The sequence below is a fragment of the Schistocerca piceifrons genome, chromosome 5, assembly GCF_021461385.2.
Source record: "Schistocerca piceifrons isolate TAMUIC-IGC-003096 chromosome 5, iqSchPice1.1, whole genome shotgun sequence".
NCBI lineage: Eukaryota > Metazoa > Arthropoda > Insecta > Orthoptera > Acrididae > Schistocerca > Schistocerca piceifrons.
In genome coordinates, this window is record NC_060142.1 from 109,485,803 (window position 1) to 109,512,363 (window position 26,561).

The 26,561-nt window shown below is 40.8% G+C and overlaps 1 protein-coding gene across 1 annotated transcript in view; it reads left to right on the top strand.

Moving 5' to 3' along the window:
- The window catches only part of LOC124798440 (metallophosphoesterase 1), a 161,800-nt gene that overhangs the window by 105,828 nt on the left and 29,411 nt on the right, over positions 1-26,561 (top strand). Inside the window, exons 5-7 of the mRNA XM_047261857.1 lie at positions 5,743-5,909; positions 14,195-14,277; positions 14,362-14,484. Coding sequence (XP_047117813.1) covers positions 5,743-5,909; positions 14,195-14,277; positions 14,362-14,484 — 373 coding nt within the window. The remainder of the gene's footprint in view (positions 1-5,742; positions 5,910-14,194; positions 14,278-14,361; positions 14,485-26,561) is intronic.

Here is a 26,561-nt window from a genome sequence, read left to right on the forward strand (position 1 = left end):
TTGTATTTGGCCAGCATTTGGCTGAGGCGAGTTCGATATCTTCATCCTCAGCACTGCCCCCTGGCAGTGGTGGAACTGGCACAAGTGGCGAGTCTCTATAGCACTGGCACCAGCTCGCATTTTTGCATCTGTGGTGCTTTTGCCCTGTCTGTGTCTTGTTTGGATGACACAGCACCATCATTCACCAAATTCCTCAACATGGAAACCAACCCTACATCTGCAGAAAGAACAACAATCGATCACCTAAAAACTGATCCTGACCTTTTAATACTACTTGCCAACAAATCCTCCACCACTGTGGTTATGAAACGCAGGAATTACATGGTGGAGGGACTCCACCAGCCACCTACAAACCACGCCACATTGACCCCATTCCTGAAATCCAGCAGGATCTCCAGTCCCTCCTCAAATCCTTAGGTCCATCACAGAACCTTTCTCCTGAGTCTCTCTCTCTCTCTCTCTCTCTCTCTCTCTCTCTCTCTCTCTCTCTTCTCTCTCACACACACACACACACACACACACACACACACACACACACACACACACCTCACTGCCACCACTCCCCATACTTCTGTCTTCTACATGCTTTGTAAAGCCCATGAACTCAACCACCCATGAAGTCCCATAGTGGGTGTTTACTGTGCCCCCAAAGATAGAATCTCTACACTCATAGACCAGCACCTTCAGCCTGTTGCCCTTATCGTACCATCATGTATTAAAGACACAAATCACTTTTTCTACCAACTCTCCACAATTCCTGTTCCTTTACCACGCGGCACCCTGCTTGTCATTGTCAATGCCACCTACCTCTACACTGACAACCCCAGTACCCTTAGCCTCATCGCTATTGAACACTACCTTTTCCAACTGCTGTCTGTTCCAAACCTACAACCTCCTTGCTCATCACCATGATCAACTATGTCCTCACCCACAACAAAAGGGAGTCAGGCCCCAGCAACTGGAGACAGTGGCCATGTGTGTGTATGAGCTTTGTGATTGTGTGTGTGTGTGTGTGTGTGTGTGTGTGTGTGTGTGTGTGTGTGTGTATCCCCTGAGACAACTGAGAAATCTGGGAATTTTTCATTGTTTCAGTTTTCAGTTAAATTTTTGTAAATGTAACTGGCAAGATATGATACTAACAGAGAATTTTACTTTAGCCTGCTACTGCAGCAGTAAAAAAAAAAAAAAACACACAGATGTGAGAATAACATCAAAATAATACTTTAGTTGCAAAGAAAATGTGCCATTTATAACAACAAAACACAGTGCCCACACAAGCAGTTGCCAACAGCAAAATATATCAAAGGCCTTAGGACGAAGAGTATGCAATACTTTGTAACAATAAACTGCTTTTGATGAGCATGACATCACAAGTGTTTACATTTCTAAAGGGTCCCATACATGAGCAACAGATCACAGTGATCCATCACACATGTGACCAATCACCTCGTAGATTGCACAGGTGTGGGCAAATCACAGCGATTGGCTGCTGATCACTGGTTGCTGGTTCCATGGAAATCTCAGGCAGTCTGATGGATCGCTTTGGCTGCCAGGCTGGTTAGCAGCGATGTGTGGCAATATGGCAGCGGCTGTTTCCCTCTTTATTGGGTATGGTTGTGCAGAGTTTGGTTTTTTTTTTCTTTTTTTTTTTTTGTTTTGCACTTTGCCCATGTTGAGTAAGAAATTTACATTATAATTTAAAGTTATCCAGGGACCATAAACTACTCTGAAAAGTGAAGCGGAAGCCAGAGTTGCCATTTATATCAAGAAGTAATATAAAATACATCCTCAGATTTTGCAGTGATTAGCATTTTGAAGCTTGTGCTGTAAAAGTAGAATTGATGGGAAGTTTATAGTTGTTATACAGTGGTATCCCTCTTGCGATTTTGAGTTGTTTATGACATATTTATACACATTATTAAAGTTTTTAACTTCCAACCAGAATGACATACTGTAATGTGAAGAGGAAATTTTAATTTAAATGTCCAGGACAAATATTATATACAGTTATTTGTCATTTCATACAATCTAACCCTCCTTCAGACAATTTATAATGGGTTACAGTAATCAATAAGGCTGCTATTGACAGCTTCTCTGTAGATGCCTCAAGTACATTGTGTAAATACTTGCAGCTACATTATAAGGCTAGTGAATAAAAAGGAATTCAAAACTAATAAACATGATGTGAATTGTATTCATGCACTGGAAAAATGTACAAAACCGATTTGGCATCAGTGAAAAATGTAATATATTCTGTAAAGTAATCTACAGTTCCCAAGAAAAGAGTTTCAAACCAAGTTTAGTAAATTATAATTCTCATTTATTTTAAATTTATATTTTGCAGGTATTCCTGGGGGTATGGATATCAGCTGCTGCTGCTGCTAAACATGGCAGTTCATTTTCGATAGCAGAACTTCTTGACACAGTGACATTCATAATATTGATTGAAATTGCTTGGCAAATCACTCACGCACGGGGCGTCAAGGGGAGTGACCAATTACAGGTGACATTTTGTTTGACGGATCACAGTGATCCATCACTCATGTGTGTGGGGCCCTTAACAGATTGTGGGGAAATATTGAGAATTGGAGTTTGAGAACCATTTCTTTCAAAGTAAATTTCCTTTCATGCAAGATGAATTAGGTTATATATGAGAATTGCAATGGTTTGTAAATCACAGAGCATTTGACTCTCATTCGAAACTTAACACTTTGAGGAGCAGTCATATAGAAAAGTTTCGGACCCCGAAAACCAGCCATTTATGCCATTACTTAAAATTGTACTTGCACATTTACATTTGATATATCCTAAAGGGTAACACATGCTAAAAAAAGACCAATATTTTATGCAAAAGCTTAGCTTTTCTTGTAGTTATACATTACTGTATGTATATTAATTTAACTGTTAAACTTTTCCTATTTGTGTGTTCGCAATACTTAACAGTGATGTTACTATTAGCTGACTACATCATGTGTCCTATGCTCTGAATATCTGCTGTTATTGGCCTGGCTAGATCAAGTGACATGAACTATGATTGGCTGTGGAAAGCGCATCACGGAACACAATCTCAATTTCAGTGCTTTGGAAGCTATCGTGATGTGTTTTGGAGAATTCACATTTATACTTTTGTAATACGAAAATACGCAGCATAGGTGTTGTGACGCATCAAAGATCTTTACAAAAAGCATTGGTTTTTGCTGGGTTTCATTTTCTAAAGCGCCAGGAAGTTGTACATTGATGTATAAAACCATTGTCATTCAAAAGCTTGATAAGTTTTAAAACTCCGAGGAAAAGTATATGGTCACTTAACACAGAAAAAGTGAGCTTTTACCTGGAGGACCGAACAAGATGGCACAGTGGTTAGCACACTGGACTCGTGTTTGGAATGACAATGGTTCAAAACACCATCTGGCCTTGCTGATTTAGGTTTTCCGTATTTCCTTAAATCGCTTCAGGCAAATACCAGGATGGTTCCTATGAAAGGGCAGTGCTGACTTCCTTCCTTATCTTTCCCTAATCCGACAGGACTGATGATCTTGCTGTTCGGTCCCCTTCCCCAAAACCAACCAACCAACCAACCAATCATCACCTAGATAAAAGTGTATTTTTAACTGGAAAAATCTGTTTTTTTTTCTTGTTTTTTTTTTTTTCCTTTCTCGTCAGTGTGTACACCATGAAGAAGGCTGTTTTTGTCTGAAAACTAAATGTTTAGCCATCTCTTTCATTGTGACATATCCTCTGTGTGATGAGTAGCAATCTAACCTTTACATATTGTTATTATTCCTTCCTGGACTTTCCATTGTTTGATTTTACTGTAATTTTATGCCAGCCATTGTGCCCGAGTGGTTCTAGGCACGTCAGTCCGGAACAGCGCTGCTGCTACGGTCGCAGGGTCAAATCCTGCCTCGGGCATGAATGTGTGTGATGTCCTTAGGTTAGTTAGGTTTAAGTAGTTCTAAGTCTAGGGGACTGATGACTCAGATGTTAAGACCCATAGTGCTCAGAGCAGTTTGAACCATTTTGTAATTTTATTTTCACATCTTTATTTGTATTTTATCTCCTTCTCCTAACTTATGTAAGCTGAGCATGCATGTGCACTCTATGCTGACATAGTCTATCTTGCTGTTATAAGTGTGATGCAAAAGCACAAAAGGCAGTTAGTACTTTGTGACCTTGCTGTGACATGTTACTGTGTAAAAAGCTGAATGAGTATGTTTTCTCTATTATGTATGCTCCATTTTATCTCATGTTTTACAGTAACTATTTGTATTTTATCTTTTCTGTTCTTTTTTAGTTCTGATGTCTGATTTCATGAAAATAACACAGCTATGAACCACTTGCAGCTATCCGCTGCCTGTGTCTGATGAGGTTGAATTTTGACCCTTAATTAGTGTGATTAATTCGTCAGAAAAAAACTCTTTTTGAATTGCATTTTATAGATATCTCCCCCATTCTAAGAGTAGTACCATGCATGTGACAAAGACTATCAGTGACATCCTCTGCTTTCTGTTATGTCTGCCAAGTGAAACTTTCTAATATACACAATCAAAGGCTTTTGCAAAGTCACAAAATACACCAACACAATAATTTTTCTCATTTAGCCATGTCAAGACCTCATTTCTGAAAACTTGTGTTGCTTGCTGTATGGCGAATTCATTATGAAAGCCAAATAGTTAACAAGTTCTTCCCAGATAAGTGAGTCAACGTTCTGTCGTGGACCATTGTCTCAAATATTTTTGGAAAAGCTGTAAAGATCGAGAGACTGAAAAAAGTCTAAATTAGAGATGGTTTACTTATCATCAGTTTTATAGCTGAGTGTTGCTACAGCATACTGTGTTTCAGTCTGACAGAAAATGTGCCCCAAGTTGTTCATTGATTAAAAAGGGAGGTTATGGTAATTCTGTCATGTAAGCACAGGATTTTAATATTCTATTAGGAACAGCCACTTTTCTTCTGTCATAATTCTTTCTGTCCTCTGTTCATCTCATTTTCCATTAACCTGTCTTTCTCCTTAATTTATCTTTGCTTCTCACTTTGTCCTTATCATCTCTGGACGGTAGCTGGCACAGTGGTTACTAATGTACCATCTTTGACCTCCTCGCTCTGACACTTTCTTCTTCATCTTTGTGTAACTTCATTCTCACTACATACACCGAGTGAAGTGGTGCAGTGGTTACCACAGTGGACTCACTTTTGGGAGAACAGGGGTTGAAATTCCCATCTGACCATCCTGGCTTATGTTTTCCATGAGTCCCCTAAGTTGCTTAAGGAAAATGCTGGGACAGTTCCTTTGAAAGCATGTGGCCAATTTACTTCCTCATCCCTCCCTAATTTGAGCATATTTTCTGTCTGTAATGAGCTTGTTGTTGAATGTATGCTAAACACTAATCTTCCTTTCTTTGTCCTTACTACAGGTGGGTCTCTCCCATCCTGGGATTCAAGTGGTCTGGCTTTCCTTTTTAACCACCCCCATGTATTCCTTTTTCCTCCCTGACAAAGAAACTATTAGTTCAAAAACCTAGGTATTTTGTTGCTTGTATTTTATATGTGTGTATTGACAGTGCTATACTTTTCACCCCCTCCTGAAGGAAATTTCTGGTAAGCAATCTTGTGTCATTATACGTTGCTTTTCTTGACTGATCATAATACGTTGCTTTTCTTGACTGAATTTTTCTTTGGTACAGTTATATTCTCAATATGAAGATATACTCATTGCTTGAATTCCCCTTCTTTTCCTTCCAGGATTAGCCCATATCTTCATGAGCGATTTGCAACTGCATTTAATGCCCCTCCTGTTCGACTCGTGTCAATCAAAGGAAACCATTTTGTGCTGATAAACAGTATGGCAATGGAAGGTGATGGGTGCTTCCTTTGCCGCCCAGCAGAATTGCAACTACAGAGGATCTCAAGTAAGATATGACCAAGTGTAGCAAAAATATTATCTGTAGCTGACTGATGTGTGCCCCATAGAAACATACAACAAAAAAAAGTATTTACACAAGACTTCCGGCTGTTGCTCTTTCTCTAGCAGTATGCACATTCACAGACAACTACTCAAACACCCAAACATGCACATAAGCAGCTGCAGTGAGAGCAATGCCAGATGGTAGATAAAACTGGGGAAAAGTTGTAGCGCAGTTTCTGTTGGGTTCAATTTTTGTGATGTTTTAGAGTTAAACAGGCGTGCAGATTTCAAAACTGTAGTTAGTTTTCTTCTACGAGGTCAAGTTTTTTTTCTTGGCGCCTTATGTGAATGTGTCCACTGTTCATGGAATGAAGCATTTCTCTGACTGGCAACAGGAGGGTGAATGACACTGTAGTAAATCATTGACAGGTTCGTATTGTCTAAACCACTTCAGTTACACTTAAGATACTGTAGCGAGATGTGTTTGCTCTGATATAGTGAAGCACATTCAGATGTGGACTCAAGAGTCCTTGTTTGTATACAGTGTTTAGTTTTCATTTATATGTGAAATGAAATCTTTCCTTATGTCGGCTTCTGGTAGTTCATGTCATAAGTGCTTCAACAGCCAAGATTTGTGTTGCTATATATGTGGCAGTTTTACTACCCCACAAAAGGAGAAACATTGCACATTTGCCTGGCAAACCTATTTTAAAGCAAAAATTGGCGATCAAAATAATCACAGTTCCCCTCACAAAGTGTGCAAGAAGTGTGTCAATAAATTACATATTTGGATGAATGGAATACAGGATAAACTTCGATTTGGTATATCTGTGATTTGGCAGGAGCCCAGAGAATCTCTCAAGTGATTGTTACTTTTGTATAGTGAAAAAGTCAGGATACCATAAGCTAAACAAGTGTAAAATAGAATATCCTAGTTTACCGTCAGCTATACTTTTAGCATAGCGAGTAGAAGAGAAAGTGTGCTGACTCTCCACCCATTAACACAGGCAGCATAGGACGGGTGGCATGCCTGCAAACTATGAGCAGCACTGTCGCTTGAGATCTAAGTTCATGCGGTTTTGCTTTATCTGAAGGTGTGTTTCGCTATTGTCTGTGCTTATTTTGTGAGTGTATTTGTGGTATTGTGAGTGAACATTGAAGAGCTGAAGTCTGTGGTGAATAAATGGTGTTTAGGGATACAGTTACTCGTATTTGAAGAAGGATAAAAAATGCCAACTTGTTTTGTTCCAGTGTGCAGGTCTGGCTATCAAGAAAGTAAAGGTAAACATTGTTTAGGCCTCCAAAAGATGAAGTAGAATTTGCAAAATGGGTCAGAGCAATTCCTCGGAAAGACAGAATTCTAACTCATAGTTGTTTCGTGTGTGATTCACATTCCTGTGAGGAACTTATTATAAAATCTGACGTGTTTATCATCGAGGGTAAACAAGTTAAAATTCCAAGACAAAGGTGGTCTCTAAAATCAGGGCAGTTCCTCATTTATTTCAAAATGTATCAAAATATCTATCGAAAATATTACACAAAAGAAAACCATCACCAGAACACTCACAAAAGAGTAGCTGCTGTAAAGAAAATGTTCAACAAGTAATTCCGATGTTTCCCAGTGTTTCATCTGTCGAGGAAAATGTATGGAAGGTACCGTGTACAGTGCTCATTTCACTAAAGAGAACATTAAACTGTAAGAAGCTGGAAGTTGTGCAGTTACATAATAAACTAAGAACAGTGAATGCAGAAATCCATCTACTGCAAAAGCAGCTCTCAGACGAAAAGTGTAAGACAGCTCAATCAAATCTCCTAGATCATTCCAAACTGAGTAAGAAACAGAAAATGATAGTAGACACTATGATAAAGAAATGCCAATTAAAAAGCACTAAAGGAATGTGGTATGATGACGAGTTTCTTAAAAATTAAGTTGCCCAAAGGATACAGACATTGTTTGAAGCATGGTTTGTTGCCACTTCCTTCTGAAACACATCTTCGAAATGTAGTAAAGGGTCTGAAATGCTCATATGGAATCAATACACATGCTGTGGAGGCCATTAAGAATTATTTTCTGGAAGAACAAGTTGAAAACAAACGCTTAGGTGTGCTGATTTTTTATGAAATTAAGCTTAAAGAAGAACTGCAGTTTAATAACAATTCCCTGAAAGTTGATGGTTTCATCAATTTAGGAGAGTATACTCCGGACAACTGTAAGAATAAACTTGCCAATCATGCTCTCGTGTTCATGTTTGCTCCTCTGTTGCATAACTGGATCCGACCTGTTGCTGTGTATGCAAGTCGCAATGCAACTCCAGGCGACGTCATCTTGCAGATATTTATTCAAGTGATTATCCAGCTGGAACAATAATTATTGCATTCACTTGTGATTGCAGTCCACAAAATAAAAAGGTCTGGCAATGCCTTGGGAAAAGAAAAAAAAAAAAAAGGAACTTGCTCTATATCAAATCCTGTTGACGAAACCAGAAGAGATTGGGCATTTTCAGATGCTGTTCATGCAATAAAGTGTGCAAGAAATAATTTCTGTGATAAAACTGAAGTACTTTTTACCGATGAGATCATCAACTATAATTTTTATCACAGAGTCTATCAAGAAGATAATTTACCAGGCTTTGCCAGATTAAAAGTTTGCCACACGTTAACTTCCACCCACTTGAAATTAAAGCAACAGGATTCGAAGGCAGTGAATCAACGGAATCATTCACTAGATATATGAACAACGTAGTGTATGCACTTAATTCTTCATTTCCTATGGATGCATTGTACAAAAACTCAGAGGCTCACAAAACGTTAATGAAATGGAAAAGCATTCTCGCCAATAAAAATAACAGCTTTGCTTCCAAAAGAACTCTCCAGTCTGTAAGAGTAACCATTGAAATTACATTGTAGATTTCTGAATATTTGTGGGAAAAAGGTTTCAGCTATGTCTTGACTGCAAAATTTAATCAGGACCCACGTGAACGACATTTTGGTATCGTAAGGTCTCTGAGTTGCAATGATCACCCATCAGTAATAGACTTCTTGAGCTTGCACACATTACAGTGCGTTTACATTCCTGTAAAACTAGCCCTATCGTCTGGCGGAAACTGCGAACATAAATGTGAATTTTCACTGACGTCATATGTATGCCAAATGCGAATGCTAGCCAGACATTTGCAGCAAAAGAACAGAGACAGAGTTCTGGAAATGGAAGATGTAATTAAAAAAGTGCTTTGTGTTCCACATAACTTCACAGAGGCTCATCCCAATCCACAACATGTTCTGGAGAGTCTTGAAAGCACCACAGGAAAGGAATGTTTAGTTTTATCATCTGGCAGGTTACGAGGTGCATCAAGCAAGAAAAGCCGGCCACAGTGGCCAAGCGGTTCTAGGCGCTTCAGTCTGGAACTGCACCGCTACGGTCACAGGTTCGAATCCTGTCTTGGGCATGTATGTGTGTGATGTCCTTAGGTTAGTTAGGTTTAAGTAGTTCTAAGTTCTAGGGGACTGATGACCTCAGATGTTAGGTCCCATAGTGCTCAGAGCCAAGCAAGAGAAGCTGTAAAATGCCATAATCATTTGTGCCTTCTAAGTCGAAATTCGTCTGACATCCCGTTCTCTTTACTTACATCTATTAGACATTACAGCTCTTCCACAGAAAAGACATTGCTCACATATCCATCAAAAGGCATCTTCAATGTTCTTATGCAGGTGAAAAACATAGTCGCAGTCAAACTCCGTGAGGACAGTTTATGGGGCGACATTTTTTATGATTGCCTTAATAGTTTGGACCACATAAGTGTTGAAATATCTAATGTTGGATGCTGCAAAGATCATGTAATGGACATTGTTCCCAAGCTGATTCTTAATTATATGAAATGCCGGTTTTTCACTGGCATTAAACAAATTCAGAAAGAGTTGAAGTCTTCAAAACCTTCCAAGACTGCCCGGAAACTATCCAAACTAGCTGACAACTGATGTCTACTGAGGTAAGTTAATTAAATCCATCTACTTTTCATACGATTACATAAATTTTGTGAATGAATAAGTTCGTGTGCAGCATTTGGCGTAATAACATGTTTTTCTGTGAGTCATAAGTGGAGCAACTGACATCTTGCGGCGGAATCTATGAACTAGCGGAGACAGCACATGTTTTGTTCTACTCACTATGCTCTCAACTGAAATCCCAGTGCCAATTTTCAATGAATTGCCCTGATTGGAAATACAGAAGTATGGCTCTGGTAAAGATGGAAGTGACGAAAGTGATGAAGATTTTGTTATTGAATATGATTTCCTTCATAAGGGGTTTGAGCAGCATGAGTTGAATAATATGGCATGAGATTTGTGAGTATACAAAAAAAGCTTCAGAACTGTTAGCATCAAGACTGCAAGAGAAAAACTTGCTTAAAAAAGGAGCTAAGGTATCCTACATTCGATCAAGAGAGATTGCTGTTCTGCAATATTTCCTGTGTGATGATGGATTTATATATTGTGATAACAAACATAGTTTAATGATTCAGAAGTGAATTTCAACCTATAATGCAACTGAATAGTGGAGCTTGAAGTATGTCATCCTTCACAACAGAAATTTATTTTCTGTAGTCCTAATAGGCCATTCAGTTTTTTCCTTGAAGAATATGAAAACATGAAGAGAGCCATTGATTTGTTGAAGAGTGTGAAAACATAAAGAGAGCCATTGATTTGTTGTAATATCACATGGACCATTGGATCATCTGGATTGATCTTAAAATGGTGTGCTTCCTCCTTGGCCAGCAACTGAGATATCAAGTGTCCCTGTTATTTGTGTATGTGGGACAGCAGATCTTTGGGTACAGTCAAATTGGCTGCCAAGATCTGACCTGTAATGTGGTGATTCAAGCATTCTTTATCGGCTACTTGTTGATAGAAAGAGCATTGTATTTTCACCTCTGCATGTAAAACTGGGTTGCATGACAAAGCATTCTACATTGACCACTTGTTGACAGAAAGGTCATTGTATTTGTACCTCCGCATATAAAACTGGATAACATGAAGTGATTTTTTAAAGCTTTGTCAATTGAAGGAGATATTCAAGGATCTCACTTCAGTTTTTCCTGGCCTGTCACGTGGAAAAATAAAGACCAATGTGTTTGATGATCGACAGATATGGCAGCTCATTAAAGATGACCATTTCACCAGAACAATTACATAACTTGAAACAAATGCTCAGTTGACATTCAGAAAAATTGTCAGACTTTCTTGGAAATACAGGACACAGAATTAAAACAGAATTTACCCACAACTTTTGGGGAGATTCAAAGTGCTTGGTTGCAAAATGAGCATCAAATTATGTTTTTTGCATAGCCATCATGCTTACTTTCTAGAAAATCTTGTTGCAGTCAGCAATGAGCAGACTGAGTGATTCCAGCAAGATTTGTAGGTCATGGATGCACATTGTCAAAGTAGATGGGATGAATATATGATGGCTGATTATTGTTGGAGCATTAAGCAAGAATGTCCACAGATTAAAAACTCCAGAAGAACTGTAAACAAAAATTTTGACCTTAAAAATATGTATGTTTACCATTTGGTAAAGAAACTGTACGATCTCTGTGAACACAGTGTATCATGCAGTAACTGTGAGGGTCATTGCAAAGGTCATGGCAACTATTTTTTGTCTCAAAAATGGTAAAGAATTAAAAAATTCTGAAATATGCGAATGGAAGATTAGTTCATATGTAAACATTGCATGTAGGGTGATGGATGAACATACACACTGCCATAAAGATATAGCACGAGAAAAAAGATGAAACAAGTTTTATCATTTGAAATATGTTTTACTCTTAATAGCAATGGTACACAATAGTGGAGGGCAAAACATGGACCTGTTACTTCTTACTGACCCCTTGAAATAGTCTCCCATCAAATCCATCTTGCAGTACCAATGCTGTGGAGAACATCATATACCAGTGGCCTCACCATGAGTGGATCAGATCTAATGTACCAGTACTGCGGAAATGGCTTCACATGTTCCATGCAATGACTCTTTCAGTTTTGATGTGAGGTCATAATCACAAGGTGATAAGTTTTGACAAATATGCTGGATGCTCCAGTACTTCCCATCCCCATCACATGAGCAGATTTGGCACACATGCTGCCATATTGGCTCTCACATTGTCCTAAAGAATTAAAGCATTGTGCTATAGACGTTCAGGGTGTTTCTACTGAACAGCCTGTCTTAGGTGTTGTTGCAGGAAAGTGTGACAATAGTACAGTGCATTAACAGTTTGTTCATGTGGGACAAAATGGCCCAACATTACTCCTGTAATGTCATAGACTATTTGGCAGGAGAAAGATTGCGACAAAATTTCTTTCCGCATGGTGAACCTGGACGATGCCATTCCACAGACTGGCATTTCAGATCTGGCTGAGAGACCCTGGCCCAAAATTCATCTATGGCAATGGTCCTCACAAGCAAATTGTCTCCCTCCTCCTCTTAATGCGGTAGATGTACTCGATAAGTTTCATAGTGTGTCTGATTCTCCACTTCATTTAGTGTGTATGGCATCCACTTTGCAGCAACTTTACACATGTGTAGATCATTGCGTAAAATCCTATAGATTTTTGTCATATCAATACCAGTATGGCACTGTACTTCCTAAAGTTTCCATCTTCTATTGTTCGCCAAGCATGGGTATGAGTGCAGTCCATATGCACACTGATAGGCTGCCCGCATCAATACATGTCAGCTGTTGCAATTCTGTCATATCTGAATGGATCTACCTGCTGAGTAACTATTCCATACAATAGAACAGCATTTCGTACCTTTTTCAGAACCTCCTCATGGGACTGTCGTGCATTCCTTCCATGGTGAACCACAATCTTTGTGTAAGAGCACTGTTAAAGTCGGGTAACAGCCATCCTGAATGGCTGCTCAACTCACTGTGGTCTCTCTTCACTCTTCATTCTCCTGGAAAGAACTACCATCAAATGTCACATCCTATTATTGTGAATTCTTGGGGAGACTCCTGATTCCAGGTTTAATATTTCTTAAATTTAAAGAACCTCTCTCACACTGGCCTGATTTAGCTTCACTGATCAGGATAGTAAAAACATGCGTATATTAAGGGAATTTTCATTGACAAAGCAGGCTTATCACATTCACACAGTTCAATACTGTTCTGTCCTGATTAAATTAAGCTTAACTTAAATTCCATAAGGCAGTGAAGCAATTTCGAAGTCTCGGTGCGACGAAAATTGTCAGTCGATCTCCTGGAAACATTTGTAATAATTATTAACTTTCGGTGATCACATGGGGAAGACCGGAGATCTGCTGGTAAGACCGTGTTAGCCTATTTATTTGAAGTAACTGGATATCTTGAGCATTCAAAACGGCAGGTTCGTCCAGTGTAAATCAGATGTTCCCCACTGATCCCGTGCAACACAGCGTAGTAAGCAGACACTGTCAATAATAATAATCCATTAAATAATACTCAAACACACTTACTTTAGTTTAGTTCATGTATTAAACTCCTTCTCATACAGAATCTCATCAAGGTGGCGACTCGCTCAACAATACATACATATAGATCCTTCTTTTACGACTAATCGGCAAGAAGTTTTTATTCTTTTCATAAGAGAAAACATAGATAGCAGAGAAGCTATTCCATGGAGTAAATGGACGCTCCAAGGAATAATTGGGCTTGAAACTACTTTGCATTGATAATCGGTAAGATAAGAAGAGATATTTTGAGATATGTACTGAGTTGTATAATTTATAAAATTTCTGAAAATATCGCGGAGAGACCGCTGCAAGAGACATTACACAGGGAATGTGCATAGTTCGTAATGTACTATTGTGTACTGTTTCAATTGACAGTAAAACATGTTAGCCATAACAAACTGTTCTTCATCTTTCTCTTGTGCTATATCTTTATGGCGATCTGTGTGTTCGTCTATCTCCCTAGTTGTAATGTTTGCATATGAACTAACATTCCACTTGCATATTTCAGAATTTTTTAATTCAATTAAGAAACTGTCACTGTATTACCTTCAATTAATGTAGGGAAACCTCCAGAATGCCTAAATCAGAGTAATCTAACTGGAGTTTAACTCACCTTCTCAGTAATGTGTGTACAGTGTCTTAACTTTATAGCAAAAGTAACAATAATTAGAGGAAGATTTTGAGATGGGAAATATAATGCCTCGCATGTAAACATGACTTCTTCTGCTCAGTTTCTCTTCTACATTGACCACATAATTTTATCATGAACTAGGCTTGAACAGTAATTAAGTTTTGTTTTTTACTTACAGAAAGATTGAAATGTACTAAGGGAGTGGGAAAATGTGACAGAGACCTACTGCTTGATATTTATAGTCGCCCCATAGTATTGCAGGTAATGTGTGAAGCAAAGAGAGATTACACATTTTGCTTCATTCTCTGCATTTATTAAACTTACAAAATTTTGTTTCATTCATAGCATTTTCCAATGTACAGAGAGTCAGATGCTATCTGCCATGAACCGGATGAAGCACCAGAGGAGATTAAAACACAGAAATTTAGAGAGAGATGGGAGTGTCTTTCAAGGGAGTCATCGCAGATGGTGAGTTTTTGTTATTAACTATAAAATGCTTCCAAATTGTATTTATTATAATTATTTTAGAGAGTAGTGTTAAAAGACAACTGCCACAGAATCACAGCATTAGGCCATTGCCTTGTTCTCTACCACTTTGAATGTAATCAACCTGAGACATTCCTAAAAAATAATAGTCTCATATACTAGGAGTAAAGAAGACCACTCACTGAATATCAGAAGTGCTGAGTCAAACAATGGAAAATCCAGGATGGAATGTAACAATATTATGAAAAGGATAGTTGCTACTCACCATATAACAGAGATGCTGAGTCGCAGGTAGGCACAACAAAAAGACAGTCAGAAAGTGAGATTTTGGCCAACAAGACCTTCGTCTGAAAACACACACACACACACACACACACACACACACACACACACACACACACACACGACCACAGTCTGTGGCCACTGAGGCCAGATGATCAGCAGTGCATGATGGGAGAGGCAACCAGGTGGTGGGGTAAGAAGGAAGCTGGGGCAGGGAGGAGGTGGGATAGCAGGGTAGGGGTGGGGACGGTAGATTGCTGCTTTTGGAAGTGTACAGGGACGAGGTGGAGAGAGGATAGGGCAGCTAGATGCAGTCCAGTCAGGAGGTTAGACGGATGGTATGGGGTAGTGGAAAAGGAGAGAAGTAAAATGACTGTGGGTGTGTTGGTGAATAGAGGTCTATGTAGTGCTGAAACAGGAACAGGGAAGGGGCTACATCACTCCAACAGCTTGGTATGAACAATGCCCCAGTGTCCTTAATGTAGAAAATGAAGCACGTCACACTGGAGAGTCTGTGGAATCATAACACATAACTGGTCATCATCGGCGTGCAGCAGACTTGACAAATTGATGAACTGTAAGAGCATGCTGATGGGAAAAATATCAGTGAACCACCAAGCTATGAATCTACCTGGCTGAATGTGGCCAAACATCGTAGATGTAGTGGAATGGAATTTGCAAATCAGGATTCATGGGTATGGCCTGGACAATTTTCTGGTGATTAAGAGGAAAGCTGTGCAAATCATCTGTATCTTGTGTATCAGTGTAGCAATAAGAAGTAGAGGATTCATCAAATGTTGAATCTGGACCAACAGGGAGGCAAGAGCATCTGTGTTCGTATCCGTAGAAGTAGGCCAATACACAATCTCATAGTGGTAATTTGGCAAAAAAAAAAGAGCCCACCATTGCAGCTTCTTTACTGTGCACATTGGGAGAGACTGAGAAGGGCTAAACAAAGACTGTAGAGGTTTATTGTGACACACACGATTATAGAGATCATGCATCCATACAGTTCACAGGCGTGCTTATAGAGGCCATCTGGGTCGGCCCCCTGGCACGCTCTGGTGAACCGCCAAAGAAACAGTAATATTTAAGTGATCGCAAGCGATTGCTCGGCCTATTCTGTAACCTTTACTACTGTTGACCATTCAGTGTGTTCAGTGCTATGCACAACCTGTACTTCATTGTATCTTACATTGGCTCCATAAAGTACAATGTCCCTGTTCCATAAATTGTGATTGTTCTTGCTGTAACAGACTTGGCAACGAGCGAGGGCTACGTTTTCTCAACATGTTGGTGTCATTACTGAGTCACCCAAGAAACATCTCAATCAAAGAAATACTCCAACATATCATTGCCCAGCAGCAAATTTTTGTGGGATAACAACAGACTCTCACCACCACTTTCAATCAAGTGGCATCTGCGTGTTCACTGCAGGTTACTCTTCTATCAGTAGAACTGTCGCCCTTTCAGGCGTATGATGAATCAGCTGATTATTAGGACTCCTTCAAGACATGGTTATGCAGCATTACCCAGTTTTTCATGTGGGCGATGCACACTTGTGTAGGGTTTTCTTTCTTTCCTGGCTTTTGTCGTGCATGTATCAGTTGTTGGGCCAACTTGCGCCTGTGCAAGAAGTGGCCAGCTTATCATTTGACGAAATGTGCAAGTTTCTTTCAAACCATTACTTTGACAGAATGCATGTAATTGTGATGTGTGTAGAATTTGACCATTGTCAGAAATGCCCAAACCAATCTTACAAAGCCCGGCTGAGAATTACACGGGTGGAGCCCTCATTATAAACTTGTCACTAGTACTCATCATGAATCCTGTGCTGATCACATGGTGTGTGATATTATTCATCTAACTCTGGATAAGGAAGTTTGCAGAAAAGCACTTCAATGTGAGAATCTGATACTTGTGGTGTGCTCAGTATAGCACAGTTGTTTGAAGTGTCACAACCCGCAGATAATCAGATTGCTGTGCAGGGGGAGGTATTGGATGTTGCTCAGTCAGCCCTTGTTAGGCATGCTGCAAGTGTTCAGGATGACGGGAAAGCCATTGCAGTAGTAGAGCCTTTGACTCAGCATCACAAGGGCAGAGTCAGTTATTGCCTCAGCATCTACAGCTGTGTGGCTGCCTTCCATCTTGCCCATACTGCTTCATCCAACATGAGCATTCTGCATCCCATAACCATTGGGTTGTTTGCAACAAGTATCAAAAGAAGGCCACATTGCATTGATCTGTAACTCCTCTTCAAACATAGCAGACACAGTGGTATCAGTGGACATAAATTGCATCTCTGCAATATCCATCTTCCTGAACAAATTGCTTATTGACCTGTGTGTGTGTTACATAAACTGCAAAAAATGTGAGTGGACACAGGAGCTGCAGTGACTTTAGTAAACGCACAAACGTACATGGCTTGGGCTCCTTTCCCCTCACACAGATTTCAAGCTACAGTAAAGAGCAGATTCTGATCATACGCTCCTGTACCTTACAAATCTGTTGTTCACCCTTTCACCTTCCTTGTTGTGGATCATTACCATACCACAGACCTGTTCGGGTCAGATGCATATAACACTTTCGATTTCTCCATTGCTGTTGAGGTAAATTTAGTGTCGGATGAAGTTCCATATCAGCAACTGGAGTCCCTCTGCTCTGAGTTTTCATTGCTGTTTTCACCTGGGCTTGGTTGTGCTACCAGTTTTCAGACCCACATTACCGTGAAAAAGTCTGCCCGCCCTCATATTTTTCGGTCGCGGCAGTTGCCGATCACATTGTGCGACTGTCAAGGCTTAATTAGATGGTTTCACGTCACTCGATGTCATTCAGCCTATTTTTTTCTAATGAATAGGCTACACAACTGGTCATCGTTAAGAAGCTGGTGGGTAAGCCTCGTTTCTGCAGCAACTTTGGTGTCAAAATTGATGCACAGTCCATGGTAGATAGTTCCTCACAAAATTGTCAGACGACCATTAGTTTTCTAAGATTGGTTTGTTGAAAGCATACTTCCAGCTCCCCTTGGATGAGGCCACTAGGCACCTTCTTGTTGTCAGTACACCTTTCAGCCTATACCAATATCAACGCTTGCCTTTTGGCATCACTAGTGTGCAGGCGTTTATAGGTAAAGTTGCATACTACCATAAGTTTTTACCGGATGCATCCACTGTTGCTCAGCCCCTGCATGTACTTTTGTGTAAAAATGTGCCTTTTTTATGGTCCCCAGCTTGTGACTGAGCATTCAGTTTGCATGAATCTAAACTTCAATCTGCCCCATGTGTAGCCACTTTTCAGCTGGGTCAGTAACTCATGTTGGCTATAGATGTCTCTCAGATCAGTCTTGACATGGTGTTGGGGCACAAATACACAGACAGGTCTGAACAACCTATTGCTTAAGCTTCTACAACTTTAACTCCCACTCATCAGTGGTATTCTCAGATTGAAAAGGAGGCTTTAGTAATTGTGTTCACTCCCAAGAAATTTTATATCATCATATATGGTCCTAAGTTCCATTTAATCACAGATACTGAGAACCAGAATCCTGCTGATGGTTTTCCCAACACTAGTGTCACAATAGTGTAGGCAACACAAGTGGCCAGAAAAACCCTTGGGCCATGCCTCGGATCCCTCGCATAATTACTTCTTCCTCCAGCGCCACTTTTCTGTGTTTGATGGGATTCTTTTGTTAGCTATGGAGGATGCTGCTCCCTGGGTTGTGATTCCTGCTTCTGTTCACCATAATATACTGTGGCGTCTGCATGTCGGTCACTGAGGTACCTCTTGCATCAGTGCTTTGGCCTGCTGGCATGTGTATTGGTCAGGCATAGATGGGGACATTACATGCCTTTTCGCCACTTGCATTCACTGAGTTCGGTAAAAGGCACCCGCGCGGGCCTCTTTTTCCCCCTGGCTGATGTCACAGCATCTGTGGGAGCACCTTCATGTCGATTTTGCTGTGCCCTTCCGAAATCAGTATTGGCTCATTGTAGTGGATGACTATTCCATGTTTCCGTACATGGCATGTAGTTCATCCACGTCTATGGCTGCCACTATTACAGTACAGTCCAAGATTTTTCCAATTGAGCCACTTCCGTATACTGTGGTTACTGATAATGACCCTAGTTTGTTTCTTGAGAATTTGCATTTTTTTGTCAGGGTAGTGGTGTACGCCATCTCACAGTTCCTCTGTTTCATCCTCAATCTAATGGTGAGACCGAACGTACTATTCAGACATTTAAAACTCAGATGCAAAAGTATCTATCTGGCAGGTTTCCTGAAGCTGCTTTAGACCATTTTCACTCTGGTGGGAGAAAAGAGCCCCGCAGAGCTGTTACATGGACACCAAGCTGCATCTGACGCTGCGTACACTGGCTGCCCGATGATTCCAGCTGGGTGCATCTGTGTGGGATCGTGCTTTCAGCTACAGGCTGAACTGCATTACTGCCATCGTCGAGTATCACTGGGGTGGCACCTGTGCATTGTCAGCACTCCAGAACTTAGACCAGCTGCAGCTGTGTGAGGTGTGCTCCAGAGGGCTCACCACCTCCCCTGCCATTGCTGTCTGATCCTGCGGTCACAGTCAGTCTGGTTTGTGCTATAGCAGAGGTGCTGCCTGGCAGATCACTGTCTGGGGTCACTGGCTTCTGCCCCCACTCCTCCACTCCCTGATGCTCCTGATGCCACAGCGGATGCCACCTCCATTGCTGGGTCCTGGCAGCCATTGTCTCTGATACCTCTGCTGACGCCTCCAGTGCTGACCACTGACCTCAGCAAGGATGTTGCTATTGAGATGCTGTCCCCCGTCCTGCCCTACGGCCTCTCCTGAGAGGGAGGATGGCATGTCAGGCCGCCCCTCTCATCACTTCTGCCCCTATTTGCCAGTGCCTGCTTGCCACATGCTGCAGCAGCCACCATCAAGCAATGAAATGGATGTCAGTGCTGTCATTTGTGTTTTCCATGATGTAATCTGTGCCTTGTGAGATCAGTACTTTTTTTTCCTGGTATGGTACCAGTGCTTTTTCAGTATGAGGGCTTTTTTTCAGTATCAGTTTTTTTTTCTGTACCGTGCATTTTTTCTTTACCATGTATTTTTCTGTACCTAGTCTTTTTATGTATGTATGTATGTTGTCTTACTGCCCTTTAGAAGGGAGAAGTGATGTACCTTCACCCATGACACACGATTTCAGAGATCACACATCCATACAGTTCACAGGCCACCTGGGCCACCATGCTCTGGTGAGCCGCCAAAGACACAGTATTATTTAAACAAATGCAAATGAGATGTCAGCCTATTCTATAATCTGTATTACATTTGTCCATTCATTATGTTCAGTGCTACATGCAGTGCTTGTATCTTATGTTGACTCTACAAAGTAAAATGTTGCATAAATCATGTTTGTTCTTAGCTGTAACAATGGTTACTCGCTAAGTAAAATTTACTGCCAGAAAGACATTGGTGAAACTTAGTGACACCATAGACAATTGTTGAGAGCCCCCTTTTCAGCTTGTGATTATTTACATTGAGCTTTGTTGAACAACTTTGAAGCAAAGGCAGCTGGCCTGCCAACACCACCAAATTTATGCCACACAACTTCACTGATGCTGTGAGAGGAAGCATCCACAGTCAAGATCACAAGTTTGGCTAAATCAAAATGAACAATGCAAGGATCAGTAAGCAAGGCATCTTTCATCTTTTGGAAAGCAGACTGACACACTTGCAACCAAACGAAAGGAAATCCTTCTTGCACATGCGATGCAAGGGAGCCACACTTTGAGAGGCGTTAGGAGTAAATCAGATGTAATACATGAGCTTCCCTAACACAGATTGCATTTCCTGCACATTGCATGGAGGTGGAAGATCATAGATAGCAAGCAAATGTGACTGCACTGGATGAACACCCTGACTGATAATGACATGTCCTAAGTACTAAAGTTCTGACTGAACAAACATGCATTTTTCTCTGTTACATTTAAGACCATCTGCAGACAACACTGGAAAAGCATTGGGAAGACTGCTAATGTGTACTTCAGGAGTGCAACCTGTGATAAAAAGTCATCAAAATAATTTGAGCAAAAATGAACTTTTGCCATCAGCTGTTCTAGAAAGTGATGAAATATAATGAGTGCAGAAGCACTGCCAAAAGACAATCTATTGCAGAAGCACTGCCAAAATACAATCTAAAAAATTTCAAGAGACCCAGATGAGTGTTAATGACAAAGAGCTGTTGTGACTGCTCATCCAGAGGGATTTGCAAGTAAGCATTGCGCAAATCAATTTTGGAGAAGTACCATCCTGCACCTAGTTTATCCATCAGTTCTTCCAGGCATGACAAGGAATAACTGTAATGACTGTTTGAGGATTCACAGTTTTCTTAAAGTTGGCGCACTAGCAGAGTCTGCCAGACAGATTCTTTAATATAACAAGAACGGACCCACATTGACTGGCTGTAATGGGTGCTGCACCATCACTATCATGCAAAGTAATTATTTCCTGAACCAACTGGTCTATAAGAGTATGAGGACGAGCTCTAACTGAATGTGGCTGTGCATTGTCCTTCATTTTGACATGGCAACAAAATTATTGGCTTTGCCTAAATCCTCAGAAAACAAATCCCATAACTCTGCATGTAACTGAGCAAAACTGTCCCAAGGATCAAAGGAAGAAACAGAAAGTACATTGTCCTGAATGCTTAACCGAAACAAACCAAAAACATCCAGCCCAAAAATATTAGCACTCTCAGGAGGAAATCACTGTAAATGTCACTGTTTTTGTCGAATTTTGGGAAGTTGCAGGAAGGCTAAAAGTGCCTTATACAGGAATGTCTTGGTCATTATATGCCTTCAGCATATGGTGCAATGTGCACAACTAAGGTTTGCCAGCAATCCATAAGTGGTACAGTTGAGCAAAGTCACTAATGCTCCATTGTCAAGTTGCAAATCGACTGATTGCCCGGCAATAATTAAAGATACAAAAAGTGTGTTGTCTTCAGGTAGCACTGCAGATGAGTTGGGAGCCTTTCCTGAATGGCTGTTGCACTGTTGTTTTGCACAGATGACACTGTGAGCCTTGGAAAACATACTACAGCCTGTCTGTTACTTAGACTTGTACGCAGAAGCAGCAGAAGGTGATGCCTTACACTCCTGTTAGCACGGCACTGTACATGTCCCTGTTTGCCATAAAAAAAGCAAGTCATTTCACATGAGTCAGATCTCAATGAGATTTCAAAAGGGCAAAAAATAGAAAAAAATGCTTCAAATGTTCAGAATTATAAAATTGTGCACTTTACAAATAGTATCAAATGGCTACAATATCAGCGAGTCAAGATTCAAATCAGTCAACTCATAAATGCCTAGATGTTGAGGTTTGTAGGGATATCAGATGAAATGATTGAATAGGCTTAGTTGCAAAGTAGGTGGCATATTTTAATTTGAAAATGGTACACGACATTTCCACTTTGGTTCCAGTGATGGTCTTTAGATATCACCAGAATTTCTTAGGCTTTATTGAGAAGTCTTCCGATAAGCTTCCACTGTAGTCATTGAAGACTTTAAATATTGCTCTTCAGACAGTCATATGCATTTATTTTGGTATCTCTGTAACTGTAGTTCTGCATTGTTTTGCACCAATTGTGTAGTAGTCACTGTTTCTTTAGAAGTTTCTTATAGGAACTGTACACCATCAGAAACTATTTTACTAAGGACACATCTTTCCTGGACTGCTTCATCAGCTATTTCTCTAAACTTGAGCCACAGTTCCTCTGCATGCTTATGCACAGAGGTAAAGGTTTTGCATTATTTCTCAAGACTTAACACTACTATCTGTCTATCTACTTTATAAAACATGTAAATCTGTCTACTTTTTTTCACTGCTCTGTGTACTTATGTAACTAACATTGCTTCAACTGTCTCTTGGTCACTGATACTAGTTTGAATGTGGACATGCTCCTCAAGATCAGATGTATTTGTTGCTATTATGGCTAATGTTTTTCAGTCATGAGTGGTTTCCAAACGAGTTGTTTGAAGTATTTTTAAGAGATAGTATTTAGTATTGTTCACATGACACAATGTCATGAATGCCAGTTATGAAATAGTAACCATCCTAGTCAACTGTTGGATGTTTAAAATCTCCATCAATGATCACAGTTAATAACTGGACATTTAGATTTATTCCAAAAATCCCACTGCTGTCAATTTTAAGTTCTGTCAATTTTAAGTTTTAGCCAAAGTTTTCTAAAAATCATGTGGCCCAAGCTAAGTCATAATCCAACATGCACAGAACATTGATTCAAGCCTTCCACTCCACTTCACTCAGAACTAGAGGGCTATGAGTAGTTCTGGAGAAAATGCTACAGGTACTGAGTTTTGTTGAAATTCGTGAGAAAGGCCGGTCTTCTCTGCAACACACTGGGATGAACACAGTATGATGTCGGAGCCCAAATGGTGGCATCATTCATTTCAACAAGCACTGCAATTAGCTGCTAGTTGCACCATGCTTTGTCTGTGGCTGCCGGAACAGCCTCTTCACATGATGAATGAGACTTCCAGGCATACACTGAGTGCATAATAAAGTGATCTTTCTTATCCCTTACTGCCAGTTCCCTAAGAGATACCAGTTTTGCTGTGCCAATGATTAATGGGCTCCTAATGTTTTCATTGGCTTCTCCCTGACAGAAGACACAGCAGGCTTCCCAACATATTAAGTGTGGTGTCAGTATCAATTGGAGACAGTATCTTGAACCCACTGGTAAAGGAGATGAGTATAGTACCTTCCGTACCCCTTGTCCCAACCTCCTGTGTAAAGGACCACTAGACTTACAAATGACTCACACTCATATTCTAGATGATGAGTGGTGATAGGTGTTTCCTGGAGAGAGACAACTAGTCCCCTCAGACATTGAGTACTACTGTAAATATGACAAAATTCGACACAAGACCATTGTAATGTTCTATCCAGTGTGTAATCCTGAAGTAGAGCAGTTGATCCGAACAGTCAGAGCCCAAATAAGGGAGACTGTGTCATCAACAACAGCTGAAGAAGCCCTGAAACCTTCCTTGCGACACACCTGTTCACCTCTTTTATAAGTCATAATCCTGCAGAACTGCCGCACAGGTGCCGGCAGCATTCCTTCCATGGTTTGCTGCTGCTACCCGTTGCATCCAGTACCCTCCATTACACCTGTATTAACACACTGGATTGTGAGCTTACACATATGGCCATAGCCTGAGCGGAGGGTGATGTCATAGGCCATGGGGGATGCTGGGCGTTTTGCCACTTGATTTGGAGGAAGCTTTTTTGACAGTCAAATATAACATCAGTATAACTTGTTATACATAAAACAACTAGGCTTTGCGATGAACTTTTTGACCCTTAATTTACATAGATAATAACAGCTGTTTGTGAAAATTTTCAATTTTACTTCCAACTGCTAATTAAGTTTTTCTTAATTACCTAGATTACTTTCAAGCAATTAATTTCTTTTTTCTCTTTCAAAACTAAACCACACACTAGTCAATTCGTCACCAAATTTGCCCATTTTCCATTCTTCTTTAGGCTGTGAAAATTCAGGCAGACTTTATAGGGACTCTTGTGTTTACTCCATTCCAATGTTTGACCAAACAAGACAAAAGAAGGAATGCAGTGGAAGATTAATATCCATCATAGGAATTCATTCCTCTGCCTCACTGACAGACCAAATTACATTGTCTATGTGGTCAACAAAAAGTGACTATATCCCAGACATCTGTCAGGATGGTGTAGTGACATCTGACTCCAATGTTATCACTGACCATCTGGTGATGCAGTTTGCCAGGATTAGGGCTGACAACTACCCCCCTCCTCTTTCCCTTCCCCACCTCCTGACTTTCATGTTCCAACTCCACAAAAGGCAAGCACACAGAGTGACTTACCTTGTCTTTCATCTAACAATGTATGGAACACCACTTTTTCTGTGAGGGAACTTGTTGGTCAGTGACAATGAGCCTTAATACAGTTTGGGGTCTGGATCGAATACATAATCAAATGTTACACTATCTACCTATAAACTACAAAAGTCACATCCTCATTTCCTTGCAAGGAACTTGAATTACATAATTCGCTGCTTCATGTGGTCAGGTCACATTGCTTCTTTGGACTCGTATCTGACAGCATGTTAACTTGATAATCTACAATGTAGGAAAAGACAGATTGCTACTTACCATAAAAAATACACATTAAGTTGCAGACAGGCACAATTTAAAGGCACTTACATGAAGCTTTTGGCCACAGCCTTTGCCAGTAAAAGATAGACACACACCATTCATACACACAAGCAAGCACACTTCATGCACAGCATCTCTGGATGGAATGCAGCTATCACGTGGCATGCAAGTAGCAATCTGGAGTGGGCAGGGAAGGGGAAGGTATAGAAGCGTACGGGTGTGGAGAGATGAATGCTGTCTGCTAGCATGTGCAGGGACTAGAATGCCAACAGTTGCAGTATCAGGAGATTGTGGGGCAGGGAGGTGTGGGAAAAAAGTAGCAAAAATGGAGAGGAGTGGAGAAAGACGGGTGGATGCAATGGCATATCACGGCAAATGAACAGGGTGAGAGATGAGAATAGGGAGGAGATGACAGGAAAGAGTGGGTGGAAACTGTTGTGTGGGAGGTGTGGGGACAGTAGTTACCATAGGCTGAGGCCAGGATAATTACAGAAGAAGAGAATGTGTTGTAAGGTTAATCCCAATCTGTGCAGATCAGAAAATCTGATGGTGGAGGGAAGGATCCAGATGGCTTGGGCAGTGAAGCAGCCATTGAACTCAAGTGTGTTATGTTCAGCTGCACATTGTGCCACAGGGTGGTCTACTTTGCTCTTCTGCTCTGCAATTATTGCAGCAGAGCTGTGTAAATGACATGGCTACTTTCACAGGGCCGCAGCCCCTGATGGGGTGGGATAAACCTGTGACAGGACTGTAATAGGGTAGAATGTCCCTCATTTCAGGGCATGATGATAGGTAATGAAAGCCCTATTATGTATTAGCTATTATTACCTATCATCATGCCCTGAAATGAGGGATATCCTACTCTCAGATACTTCTCACCCCTCCTAAAGTGGTGTTCCATCACCCACCCACCATCCACAACATCCTAGTCCATCCCTATGCCACTCCCAATCTCAATCCCTTGCCACAAGGATCATAGCCCTGTGGAAGACCCAGCTGCAAAATCTGCCAAATCCACCTACCTAGCACTTGCTATTCCAGCCCTGAACAGGCTTATCCTACCCCATTAGGGGCCAGGCCACTTGCAAAAGCAGCCATGTCATTTACCAGCTCTGCTGCAACCATTGCATAGCTTTTTTATATTGTTATGACTACCAACCAGGTGTCCACCAGGATGAAAGCCCACTGCCAAACTGTGGCCAAGAGCAAAGTAGACCACACTATGGCAAAACATGCAGCTGAATATAACAGACTTGATTTCAGTGGCTCCATCACTAACCAAACTCTTTGGATCTTTCCCTCCACCACCAGCTTTCCTGAACTGCCCAGATGTGAGCTATCCTGACAGCATGTTTTCTTCTCCTGTAATTGTCCTGGACTCAACCTATGCCAACTACTGTCCCCACAATCTCCACCTAACAGACAGCTCCACCCCCCCCCCCCCTTTCCTGTCATCTCCTCCCTTTACTCATCTCCTGCCCTGTACCAAAGCATCCACCCGCCTTTCCCCACTCATCTCCATTTTTGCTCCTTTTTTCCTTACCTCCCTGCCCCACAACCTCCTGATGCTGCACATG